At 34.0% G+C, this 13,636-nt stretch overlaps 2 protein-coding genes across 3 annotated transcripts in view; one reads left to right on the top strand and one right to left on the bottom strand.

The window, feature by feature from the left end:
• Positions 1–1,602, bottom strand: part of LOC124358536 (FHIP family protein AGAP011705) — a 40,750-nt gene extending 39,148 nt beyond the window's left edge. Inside the window, exon 1 of the mRNA XM_046810835.1 lies at positions 1,160–1,602. Within this exon, the coding sequence (XP_046666791.1) occupies positions 1,160–1,306 (147 nt within the window). The 5' untranslated portion in view covers positions 1,307–1,602. The remainder of the gene's footprint in view (positions 1–1,159) is intronic.
• Positions 1,603–5,988: 4,386 nt separating this feature from the next.
• Positions 5,989–11,904, top strand: LOC124357951 (protein Abitram). 2 transcript variants are annotated; one of them, XM_046810101.1, is made up of 3 exons: positions 5,989–6,061; positions 9,913–9,984; positions 11,223–11,904. In XM_046810101.1, the coding sequence occupies exon 3, from the start codon at positions 11,317–11,319 to the stop codon at positions 11,860–11,862; it is 546 nt and encodes a 181-aa protein (XP_046666057.1). In that variant the 5' UTR covers positions 5,989–6,061; positions 9,913–9,984; positions 11,223–11,316; the 3' UTR covers positions 11,863–11,904. The 2 variants fall into 2 exon arrangements, with proteins under 2 accessions (XP_046666057.1, XP_046666056.1); XM_046810100.1 differs by having other exon boundaries at positions 6,003–6,238.
• Positions 11,905–13,636: the final 1,732 nt, after the last annotated feature.

Below are 13,636 nucleotides of genomic sequence, written 5' to 3'. Positions count from 1 at the left end.
TATTGAGATTTTAGATGTTGATATTGATAGAAAGTTCTGTTGTTCGATACATTTTAAGTATCAATGTTTATTCTAAGCAATGTAAAAACCAAGTCCGTTTATCATACCCCCTGTGTAATAAACATACACTAGATGAAATTAATAACTTAAATCATGACATGCAATATAATTATAATTGTGGCCACCACCACAATCAAATCAACGATATTCATGACAATCTAAAAATACTGAAAACAAAATGTCAAACCAAATTAATATATACAAAATAAATAAACTAATAATAACTATCTAACTTAAGCTATGTGTTTTTATAAAATGTTATAAACAAAACCATGTAAGATTTTTTTTTACTATCTTCAAGGATAAACATATCTGACACCTTGATACAAATAACTCAAATACATCGCCAGTTTACTTGCCATTACTTAAATACCAAACACATGATTTTACTTTTAATTAATTTGAAACAATAATGTTGAACTAAATTACATTATATGCTTTTAAAATTGTACTTTAGTGAATGTACATTTTTATGTGTAAAAGAAATGCATATAGCCTATTTAAGAATATATAAAATAACTAAACTTTATTTATATTATGTTCAAGCAGCCTAGTATTTATGATTACTTTACAAGATACAAGTCTGACAGGTTAAATGTTGGAATGGATCACCACCATAAAGGTCATTATTTTGTAATCATTTGAAGCATTGTTCGATCAACGTTTAGAAATACATTTTGAGACAAAAAACACATGTTCCTCACCAGTGTCATGTCACTTGCCTACTCAGTGTGTAAATCAATTTACTTTATTGAATTACATTAATTTTAAACAATGTTATTATTTTGGTAAATAAAAACAACTTGCAATGATTAATTATGAATAGCTATAAAACAAATAATGTTCTTATATTCAATTGTTTAGATATTTCTAATTTATATTTCATTTGATTGTGTTGGAGGACACTTATTATACTCCAGCTACTAGCCTATTACAATATTGATGTTTACATTTTGATATCAAAGTTTAAAATAGTTTTGACAGCCACTTGTGGGAATGCAGCTATAGTAAAAACAAACTAATCTATCTTATAATTTTTACTTACAAATTGAAAATTACTAAGTGTATATGTATAATAACTAATAGTGTATATAAATACCTCTGTTTTCTCAATTATTTCATTTGTCTGTTGCCAATGCTTTTTGAAACTCTCATAACATGCAGATGGGTCACATTCTTTTGGAGGTGATGAACTTTTAAGTTTACCAAAACTGGAGCTAAGACTATTGCTCTTTAGCCAACTCATATTTGAGTTTTAGTGTAATATGCAACCTTATAACACCTAAAATCAACTAAAATAATTGAAAATTTCTTTGATCATACTAGTTAACCTAAAGGCCTACTTCACAATCAAAACTGACAATTTGAGTGATTTGGTATACAAATCTGCAATTACAAACAAATTCTACAACACACATTGAAACAGCACTAAGTTATTGTTTGAAATGTGATAATAAAATAAGCCACTATGCAAAGTAATATTTATTTATGTCATCTCAAAAATATCCACTACTGCACTCTCCAGAACCACCATTACTCTTTTTTACATTTACTAATTTTCTTCTCAAAAGTTAATCATGTGTTATGACAGTATCTGGTTTGTCAGTACGTTCTATACAAAAGCTGTTTTAACAAACGGGTATTATATAATATTATGATCTCGTTAAACGGGTAAATTTCAATTCTGGTTTGTTACATCCAAGTAATCATTGTATAATCCCCGCTAGGTCAGCATTACCATTGTAAACGTCCGTGTCTCAATCTCAAATTAATCTACGTTTTGTTTGAAATTACTTTGGCACTTCATCATACTTAGAATGACAAAGTATTGATAAGATATAAGATTAAAGTGATACAGTCAGTTTTGGTTAAAATAATATTTTTGAACTTTAACAACGATTTCGTACCTATATAGCCTAGCCCTCATCGAACCACTTTTGAAAACAGGGAAAATACAAAATAAATTTTGCACCAATTCACGAGAAGCGATCACAAGAATTTACTAACTAGTATGATTTATTTATTATTTACAACATATTCAGTAAAGTATAAACAATAAGCGAATGTGATAAATTAGACAAAAATAGTTGATTAGTGTCCAAAGAAATTAACCAACACGAAAAACTTGAAAGCGATCACTTAAATCAAGTTCGACGATCCTTTTTAAGTCTACGCACACGCTCACCAGTGTCCAGTAAATTAAAAGCAAGATGATTTTGATGGCCTTCAAACTTAGTCATGTAGGATAAACTAAACTTTGAGATCTCCTCCTTTACACATGAAACTCCAGTATCTCTGTGAATAACTACATTTCTAATAAACCATGGAGCTTGCTGTACCATTGTTGTCTGCACCTTGGATTGGAAGTGTTGAATTATTTCAAATTGATAATTATTCAGTGCCCCATAGTTGAATCCCATATGTCCAGAAAGGTTTCAAAACAACGTTGTACAATAACAAGTTATTTTCAGAAGAGCGGTGTGATTTTCTTTTAAGAGCCAATACATTTTTGAAAACTGTATTTGGCTGCAGTCGTTTGTTCCAAATGTGGGTTCGCAATTTTAATCGCCTATCTAGGTAGATTCCCGAATAATGCACATCATTTGTTAAGGAAAACAGGTGAACAATTTCGCACCTAAGAGTAAATGTAACATGCACAGATTGATATTCATTTACTTGAATTCACCAGTGTTTGAGCCAAACAGATATTGAAATCAATATGTATTGTAAGATAATTATGTAAATCCACAATTTTGGGCTTTGGCAAGAAGCCAAAACACAGTGATATCTGTAAGGGTTGTAGTTAACATCGCTTGATCCATGAGTATATCTGTTGTGAAGATTGTCTACAAAAAGGCTTGACACACTCCTCTGACGAACTTCAGATTCAATCTTTTTAAACTTGAATAATAGTTTTGAAATTTAATTCTGAAGTATCTTTCAAATACGTAAGATTTAATAACATTGTATAAAGTATGAGGTAGAATGAATTTATCTTGAACAAAAGGCTATCATGTCAGACGTTTTCGAATGCCTAGCTAACACCAAGAAACGCTGCAGAGCAAAATTTACCTTTTTCAAGAGTTTGCTTGATTTCATTGACCATTCTGTGTACTTGTTCAATTGTGGAGGTTTGACATCTGAATCCAAATTAAAGATTGGGAATCATATTTAACTCAGTAATCAATAACTGTAACTGGTTCAAAAACATTTTTTCTAATAGCCTCTAAGGAATTGGTAAGAAGCTTATGGGCCTGTACAATGAAACCTAATAAGAGGGATTTGCCAGGTGTGGGTAATAAATATTTTGGCTACTTTTCATTATATGGAGTATATCGAAGTCTTAGAATGGCATTAGACATTATAGTTAGGAAAATAATTCCTTTTCTGGGAAGCTCTGGGGTATGAGGTCATATGCGAGTTTTTTAGTGTTCGACTCACTTATTATTCATTCACTTCCAAAGGTTATAAAGAGTTTATTAGCATTGAAGGCTGGTTTGTCGATCTATGAGTTCTTTTATAGCAAGGCTTCCATTATGTTGCAGCTTGCCCCCAGGGTAGGTACAGGTACAGGGGAAGGACTGGAAATTAGGCCTGGAGTATTCCCTGCTTAACGTAGGAGGCTTGTCTAAAAGAAAGAACTCCAGAACCCTTCCTTCTCTTGGCGTTTATCTGTAGACAGTAGTACTTCTTCTGGGCACTGTCTCCCCTCTCACTCATCTCTTTCCTATCAATCAACTATCAATCTCCCTACGTTTATCAAATCCCCATCCCCTTTATCTCATTCCTTTTTCTGAGGGACGCCCGTGTTGCTCTCCACATGGATGAGACCTGGGCCGGAGTCGTAACTGGTGATTGAGGAAAACGTGGTCTGCGGACCATTGGATCCAACACACCTCTTTGCTGCGTTTGTACCTCAGGTGAACTGCAGTTTTTCGAAGTACAGTATTCCAAACTAGGGGAAACACCTGAGAACGCAATCCCGCACCTGAATCAGGGGGCAAATACTCCTATTTCTAATTTATGTCAAAAATGACCATAACATGGCTGGAGGGTTTTCTGTTTTTTTAGATGACAAGGAGAAGCTAAATAGGCTTCAAGATAGAGAAGCGGAGAAGGCATTCAGCCGTTCTCAAAAATGGTGAGGTTTAGTGAAACCTGTGGTGCCTGATCCTCCTAATAAGACAAAAGAGGAAGTGAAAAGTGCTGCAAAGGTGCAAAAGACAGTTGAAAGCCCGGGAATGACTGCACAAGTAATTCCAGAGAATAAGATTAGATATGGCACTGACCTAGGATATATGTGGCGTTATTGGCAGAAGATCCTCGTAAGCGCCAGGTCACCACAAAACAAAACATACCGTATGTCTTCTGAAGTGAAGAACTGTGTTCTGATAATGCGTGACACCAATTAGTTGCTTGCTATCTATGACCGAAGAGCGAATCACAGAGAGTATTTGTGAAAGAAAAAGAACAGCTAATGTAGCAACCCAGGTCACACCTAAAATGCAAGTCTCGTGCACTCAGGCACCTATGTACAATGCCTCGGTGATGGGAACACCTGTTGCGAAACGAGGGGCAACTAGCCAAGTTAAGAACAGCGAAGATTTGAAGAAGAAAATTACAGATCAAAGCGGAGGGCGGAGGCAGTAACTTTTCCTCAGAAATTCCCACGGTGACCTCCCTCCGACTCTCAGGTGCAACCCTCAAACGTCTGAGCTACCCAACAAATCAAAAAGAGTAGGCAGAAGGCCAAACACTCTTGGTGGCTGATGGTGCACATCACATCAATTGAGTGTGGCGCTTCTGATCAAACCTCTTGGAGGAAACACCTTCGCTCAGGTGCTTGGAGAGATCTGAGCAAACACTAAACCTGAAAATACGAAAGCTGAGATCTGATCCGAGAGGGAATCAAGGTCAAGAGATTTCCTTTTGGAGCTAGGGACAAATACAAAAGCACAGTTTTGTGATGCTCCGAAGTGTGTGCTCGGTTTACTGTAGTTGTCCGTAGCCTTGAGCTAACATTGAAGTGCATGACATTGATTATTACACAAACAACAAACAATCAATCAATTTGTTGTTGTCTGTTGTTGTGCATTGGTTGTTGTTGTTTGTTGTTGTGTGCATTGTTGTTTGTTGTTGGTTGTTACTGAAGCCGAGGATGTTAAGGCAGCCATTGAGAAGGATGTTGGCGCAAACACGGGAGTCAGGGTAATCTTATCTAGACAAAACTCGCGGATGCAACGTTTTGCAATAGTTCAGCTTGGTGATCGTGCTGCAACACGTCTTGTGGACACCGATCGTATCAGGATTGGCTGACTGTACTGCAGAGTGCGATTCCATGTGGCAGTTGTTCGCTGTTTCCATTAATTTGGAGTCGTCACCCTAGAACCCTTCGAAATGAACCTAAAATACTAAAAAATATTGATGGCATTGTTTACTGACTACTAGACTGATTTTAAAAAATCCCATTTTTAATATAATGCATGAATATATTTATGTGATGTGTTCATTCAGCGTAAACTTATTTTTCAATAATTGTAGTCGTTAAAATAAAAGAAAGAATTATCATCTAAATAAGAGAAGAATAATGTTTAATGTTTATGCATTTCACTTACGACTCATATTATTTGGCAGTTTTTGTTATCATGAGGGAAATGTATACTGCAAACATCAATTTATTCTTCTCATTTTGGATGCTAAATCAGTTCCATGTTTTAAAATATTTTTCAAAATAGTCTATATTATTAATAAAACAAAGTAAGTATAGTCTATAATAGTGTATACCACGAATATGATCATAAACAAGTGAATATAAACAAAGTTGTCAAAAGAACCTCGTATGTATTTTTCACTATATAGCCAAGTAGAAAGTTAGTGAAAAATTAGACGTCTTTGTGGTTGTGGTTGTTGGCTGTTGCCAGTCACCATCACCAGTTGTTGTTGGTTTGGTTATGTAAGGCTAAGTGATAGCCAGAGTTGAGATGACTTCTGTTTGTGTTTTGTAAGTGTTCATCAAAACTGTTATAATTGGTCTGGTGCAGTAAGCTATATTATCAGACCATAATAATAATTAGTTTGACCGATCGTTATCTTTATTATGCATTCTGATTTATCGCCTCATCTACACACTGAGGAATGTAATTTGTTGATAGCAAAACTTAAGACATGCCATCAGCTCGTGAGTAGTTTTTCTCAGATGTACTAACCTATTAACTACATGTATTATAGCTAGACAGTTATTGTACAGTAGTTTAGTATGCCAATATTTTAACTCCCTTTCTGATGAAAAAACATGGTATTTATTTACAATACCGTGACCATGAAAAATGGACTTTTTTTCATGGGTTTGGGCATTTATAGCCAAGTATTATTATCACAGGTGCATATAAACTGGGGGGGAAAGTATATCATTGTATTATATTTATGCCTTTCGGGCATTATTGCATTAAGAATGGAAAATAAGCGACAAAATTTTGTCGAACAACACTTGGAGGGTTAAGGATCAGGGGCATCACGTGACCTGGGATTCGACTTTTTCAAGCTCGAGTTAATTTTTTTTTTTCTAAAAGAGCAAGCAGTGCGCAGCACTGCGCAGCGGGCAGGCATCGTTGACAGGATTAACGTCATCATTTCAATAAAATTGCCAGAGGTACTGTCAAAAAACAGAGTTTTCAGAGGATTTCAAAAAATCGTAACTCCTTTGATTTTCGTTGCCGACGAATTTTTTCTTCACTATTGTTTTCAGGAAAAATTGTAGTTTTCAGGAAAAAAAAATGAACATACCTTTCCATGGTCACGTTATTGTAAATTGATACCAAAAACATATACATTCTATCTTAAACATTTTTTGCGCCTCACTGTTTTAGTCCATGTGCAAGTTTTCAACATTTTTATACCGTAAAATTACTTAGCAAGAATGGGGAGACTTTAATAAGCGCACACACTCGTTATTCGATTGCTATTATCGAACAATTTGATATACTATCCAACTTCAATATGTAAAAATCATATACAATAAGAATTATAAATAACCGTAACAAGAAGAATCTCTTGCATTACAAATTTAAAAAGTCAATAACATTTAACAATAACATTAATCCAACTATAGCCTAGACTTAGATATCAAAGAAACCTTACAATATTATGACTTGCCCAGCTTGATATCAATGAGTAACTGCTTAAAATTGTGAAATGGGGGGAAGAATTCTCCCCATGGGTTACCAGGAGCCAAATCCACATATTGAAGCCACTTAAACAGTCACTTTTGAGAAATATCTCATATTTTCCTCATATTCATCACTATTTTTGAAGTTTTGAAATATTAGTTACTTCTTGCTGTTTATTGTTTAAATTAAAATTACTATGACTAATAAGTTGAAATCATGTGCTAAGTTAAATTTAAATTGTAATATAAAATTATTCCTTCGGATAAAAACAATCGAATTGTTCGATAATAGCAATCGAACAAGTGTAAGCTGCTTATTAAAGTCTACCCCCAAGAATGTCTCACAGATTTTAGCAACGTTTGCAAACAGGTCAACACTAAAGGTCAATCCTACAGTTGAATCCGCCCCAGGCATCTGATCTGATATAAATCTTAATTACAGTATAACCGATAAATTCTTGTGCTTATACTAAAGGCCATATGGTAATGACAAACCCAACTGATTATTTTTACTTTTTTGCTGATGAGGGATTTGTTCTAGATTATCAAGATGAGAAACAATTATAGCTATTAACATTGTAGACTCATATATCCTGCAACTGTAATTGGTAAATAACCAACCATTGAGTGCTGACCTAAATTTTGACCTGTGTCCTTTAGTTCAATTTTAATAATTAATGATTTTTTGTTTTATTAATATCATGATTTAGAGATAGTGTGACTTGAGTTAACACACAACCTTGTATGTTGTGAATCCTGACTTATAGGTGATACAATGCTATCATGGAGTGATGTGTTTATTTTAACCTAGACTGTAGTTAAATATGACGGGTTCTTCTTCTTCTATGGGGCGGCCTATTGCCATGCACTTAGGGTTAGTTATCAACATAATAAATCAGAAGATTTTCTTGCATGATAATGTACAATAAATTGTGAGCAAGCTATATAAGTAATTGTGAGTGCAGGAAATACTTTTTGTCCCAAATTAAGTTTAAAAAATAAAATTCCTGAGTTCTGTTATTTTTTGTTTATAAATAATTATTTTATTTTATTTATTTTTTCTGCTCACATCTGCTTGCCATTTTGTGTAGGTGCAGAACAGACAAGCCTAATTTATTACCGGGGACATGAAAAAACTACAATATTATAAACAAAAGATTTTATTTGACTTACTGTGAGAATTAGATGTCACTATGACGATCAGTTCTTGTTTTCTGCCTCTCAAAAGGAAGCGATGTCAGTGAGAAGGAGGCCTCTCTTTCTCTCTGTCACTGCATCAGTCCAAACGATGGAGTAGAGAAATTTATCTCTATGGAGTTTGTAACATCTCAAAAACCCTTGCCCGACCTCCACTCGATTCAACTTGTGTTGGTCTACCAACTATTTAGGATTCTAGTGATTCTTAGGATCTCGTGAACACTTTCCGAAATTCGTGGGTTTCTGTCATGGTTTCTTGTAGCAGAAATCTGGAGATTTGTGGAAACCCGCAGAAAGTTCATGCACAATTAATCTGCGATCGTTTCTGAGTGCATTTTCAATATTTTCCAGAATTTCAGTTACAGTTGAAGGACATGCATTGGTGTACGTCCGTTTTTAAACTCGTGACACCACTTGAACACACTCACAGATTCATAGCTTTATCACCATATGCACTTTTTGCTCAATATAAACCTCAACGTGAGTTTTTCCCTTCCAAATGATATAACGGATGAAACCACATATTTTGCACTTAGAGGGAGATTGGATTGACATTTTTCATTGAACGTTTTGTCACATCGGCAGTTCTCAATGTACTGACTTTAAACCAGTCTTGTTACGAAGGGGAATAATCAGGCTGCACAGCAGTGCAGCCAACATATAAAAAATACCTCTCGGCTATTACAGCCTCAGTACACTTACTTCCTGGATATGCCTTGTATTAAGAAAACCTATCATAACCAAAATTTAAAGAACTGTTTGAGGTCTGTAAAGGACACTATTTCACTGTGTATGCCTGGAGTCAAAAAAAATTCAATGTAGTTGTGGTTAGGTCTTTATTGGAGATCAACTAAACGTTTAATGTGTACTGAATTTCAGTTTTTGAACACATTATGTGTTGTACAAACCCTCAGAACACAGAAAAATACCCTTATCAGAACAAAGTTCACACAAAACCAATCATGCAATAGAATTTCTTGTTGTACTTACTTATGTTTAGTACTTAAAACACACAATACAATTTAAGGGTAATAAGAGGATTCTTGTATTTCTCCAGTTACAAAATTATGTTTTCAGATTAAACACAAATTTAATACACTTGCAGTTGCCACATGTATTTCTTCATGAGAAAAACTGCCTTTGGCATTATGAAAATCTGGAGTAGTGATAAAATTCATTCATTCTTTCATAATACAATTTTGTCAAAACCTGCAGCTTGAATTTGTTAAGAATGCATAGTTCAGATATATCTGTTCCTTCCATCTTTTTGTTCAGGGTCTTGTATAACTTCCAAAAAGACATACTGAACTACCTACCTTTTATCTTACTGGAAGGTGGAATGGAGATTTAATATTACCACAGGACAGTGGCTCTTAAGATTGGGGGGGGGGGGGAATAACAAAAAATGAAGTTATTCTCTCTCCTTTTTATCTCAAAAAGAATCATCATCATGATTTAATGTATTGACATGTCTTTTTATAATTTTTCAGAATCCTGTGATGAAGTTTTTTGGTTCATGCAATGATGATGATTTGCGAATGAGAAAATGTTTGCGTGCAGAGGTAAGTAGGTAATTAAATAATTTGGTATATTAGTATTTAATTTTGAAATACTACATTCCATTTAGGTAATAAGTCTTATGTACTACCATAATTATTAAATTTTGAGACCGTTAATTATTTTGTAAATAATAATTTACATTTTTAATAAAGTACAAAATAGCAATCAAACCATTACAATATTTTTAGTTCAATCTGAGCCTAGATTAACCCTAAATCTGCAGCAGTGTTAAATTTTAAAAATGGTGCTGATGTTTTTTTGCATGCTGTGAGCCTATTTTTGTGTAATTTACAACAAGTTGGTAAAACTGTATAGTGTATTTACTGCTGTTTATTAGACCATAGTTTATCTTCCCCAAAGATCTTCTTTTTTCAATGATATTAGTGTTAAGATATTACAATTTTTATTCTAAGTATATGAAGAATGATGGCTGTTCAATTCTTTATGCAGAACATATTTTTTTCATTTTTAATTGGATAAAAATTGTATTTTCTTTTCTACAAAAGTGTAATGTTTATTTACAAATACACAACAATCGGAGAAATTGTAATTTTTCATTTCAAAATGTTTCTGTAAAAACCAGTGAGTGAGACAACGAGTGTTTCCCATATTAATTATTATTTATCTCATCAATGATTAATGATCAATGATGGTATACTTTGTAACCTTGTTATTTCTATTACATCATTACTTACTCTGTAGTGGAAAACATTATGAGAATGCAAGTTATTTTGTAAATATAAAAATGATTTCAAATCAGCATAAAATCTCACCTTATTTGAAAGAAAAACACATTTAATATTTATTAAACAATCTACCCGACATGATAGCCCTCAAGGATTAATGATGTAATATTAAGGAGAATAATGGCAAGTTATATTGGAGAGAATGCAACACATATTTAGTAAAATCCAAACAATAACAATACATACCACACTTGTGGTGTAAATAAGACACTGGTCTTTTAACAATACGGAAACATTCTGATGTGATGTGATGAAATTAATTTGATTTTCCGTAATTGTTTGATATAAACCTTCTCCTTTATATTTAAAAAATTTGTTTTTAAAACTTTCACCACCTTTTGCTTTAGAAAGAAACATTACTTTTGCATTACACTTCCATAAAAAAAACAATTGTTTATCCCAGACATATGCTAAATATATCAGAAATGACATGAAAGTCCTCATGAAATAATTATGAAACAAAAAAACTTTAACTACTTTTTATTATTTTTCAGAGAATCGTAAGACAGCGAAATAACTTACAAAAATCATCACAACAACGTCAGACACTGAAAGAACGAGTGGTTAGCAATCCTATTGAGTTGTAAGATGGAGGGTGTACCCCCAATAGAGGATAGTTATGACAAGAGTCTGGAGCAGCAGAGCCTGGCGGAGCGCTACTACACGCCGCGGTACTGTGTGGACGCAGAGCAGTCACACAGGGAAGACTTCTGCGTACTGTTCCACTCCAACCGGATCTGCGTGCTCACGCTAGCCCCTTCTCACCCACTCCTGACGGAGAGCAAGAGAGTGGACAAGATCTCGTACGACGTGTCACCCAACGTGGATCGGCTCACCAACACGGTGTCGGGGAAAGGCAAGCGTGGCGCGCAGGTGCTCACGCCCTCTTCTGTCATCTTCTTTGTGGAGTGCACGGACGGTAGTAGGTATGCGATCCGCAGCTGTGTGCCCGGGAAACTAGTGGAAGTGAACGAACAGTTGATAGAGAACCCTAACCTTCTGATAGAGAGGCCCGCCGACAAGGGCTACTTGGCCATCATACTACCCCCGATACCAGCCAGCACACGCTACAAGGAGGAGCTCCTCACGCCTCAGCAGTACCACGATCATATCAAGCAGAGTAGCAACAGTTAGTAGGTTTGTTGGTGTACAATAAAGCACAATTATCACAACCAATTTTTTGATGTGTTTTCCTATATTCACAATCATATTACATATTAAATAACCTCAAAATTCCATATTTTAAGGTAAACCATTATTATGGTAAATTAATGAAGTTTACTCTCATATCAGCCCAATTCCTCAAACATCCTGCTCTTCATTGCTAGATGAACAAGCTGAAGTGTACTTAACTTTCTAAATGTAACAATAACTGTGGATTAATACTCGATTTTACAAGTCTTATTAACCCTTTGACAGATGGGTTTTTCTCTGTAAAAGTGCCCTAAAAAGTTAGTTTTTTAATTAAATTTTTTTAGGGTGTTTTGGATTGACTGCTAGAAAAGTAATATGAACCAATTTAACATATTCTGTTAATTATACAGAAATTATTATGATTATGCACAAAAATTATTCTATTTATAAAATATGAATATAAAATTAAATATTGTCAGTATATTCTTACAAACACCTTAAGGTAAACTGGAAATGTAAAAATGAGGTTACAACATATATCAGATATAACAATAGAACTGTACACAAGCGGAAATAGAATCAGCTGATTACTTGTAACAACTGATTGAAAACCGCCATAAAGAAGAGGTAAATCAGAATTGAAAAAATAAAAGGAAGTAATGTTCCTTGTCTATTACGGCTAGATCACATATGTATTAAGGCGAGCAATTATTCATCATGAAACTTACTGTAAAAAATGTTTAGCGTGACGCTTCTGCATGGCTATCGGGATAACTGTAGGTGGCATGTAGTGCAATTCCGAATTCGTTACAGGATAACTAGTCAGAGAGTTAATTAATAAATTGTCTTAATTTATTAATGGTAATTGCTAGTGACCAGAGTACAGGAATAAAACTGCCTGGTTCTAAAGGTTTAATAAGTACAACCCATATCTTACCATGGATGATGTAATGAACACAGGATGTTCTAGGAAAACTACTCAAAATCCCTTTATTTATTATACATAAAATCATGTAACAAACAACTTTAAAAAAATAACTTTAATGTTTATCAAAAGTAGCAAAAAGAATCATAAAAGATATTTGTGTGTGTGATTTTTTAAATAAAAAAGTCATTAATTCTTTATATTATGAAATTTAATTTGAAACCAGTTTACCTAACACAGTATTATGTATTCTGCCCATTGGAACATAAAAGTTCCCTACTGAAGTGGTGTTTATTCTCCGTCTTATACTGAATGTTGAAAGTAATAAATTAAAATACCAGTAGGTTAAAGCCCCTATGTGAAAAGTCAGAAACCCGACAATCATGGCCCTGTCCTAGTGGTGGGAGAATCAAATGTGGTTTATTTAAAAAAACACCCTTGTATTCGAATATTTTATCTGCGTTGAGAAATTCTAACAGACAAGTCTAGCCTTGTGTTACTTCTTCCCACAATCTAGTGTTTCTTGGTTATTTTGAACTGCCCATGCCAAAAAGGTGGGGAAATCCTTTGCTTTTTTGTGCCTCTTACAAATGTCATACCCATGATTTGTGAACTTCAGAAAAAAAATTGTTTACCTGCTAATTCGATCTCGTCTGGAAGATTCTTCTCCACTGCAGGTCTTGTCACCAATGATCGTAGAAAAAGATTGAAGCCATAAACCTCAATCATATTATTTTTTTTAAACAACATGAAAAACATTATTTTTTTTGTTTTGTTGTTTACAAATGTATTTATTAATTGAATAGTTGTAAAATTATACATTTTGTCAAGTTGGAAAATTTGTAATTA

The sequence above is a fragment of the Homalodisca vitripennis genome, chromosome 3 (genome assembly GCF_021130785.1).
Source record: "Homalodisca vitripennis isolate AUS2020 chromosome 3, UT_GWSS_2.1, whole genome shotgun sequence".
In the NCBI taxonomy this organism is placed as follows: domain Eukaryota; kingdom Metazoa; phylum Arthropoda; class Insecta; order Hemiptera; family Cicadellidae; genus Homalodisca; species Homalodisca vitripennis.
This window is presented reverse-complemented; position numbering and strand designations above follow the sequence as displayed.

Excerpts from the sequence above, each read along its gene's own strand:
- LOC124357951 (XM_046810101.1), top strand. The coding sequence starts at position 11,317 with ATGGAGGGTGTACCCCCAATAGAGGATAGTTATGACAAGAGTCTGGAG.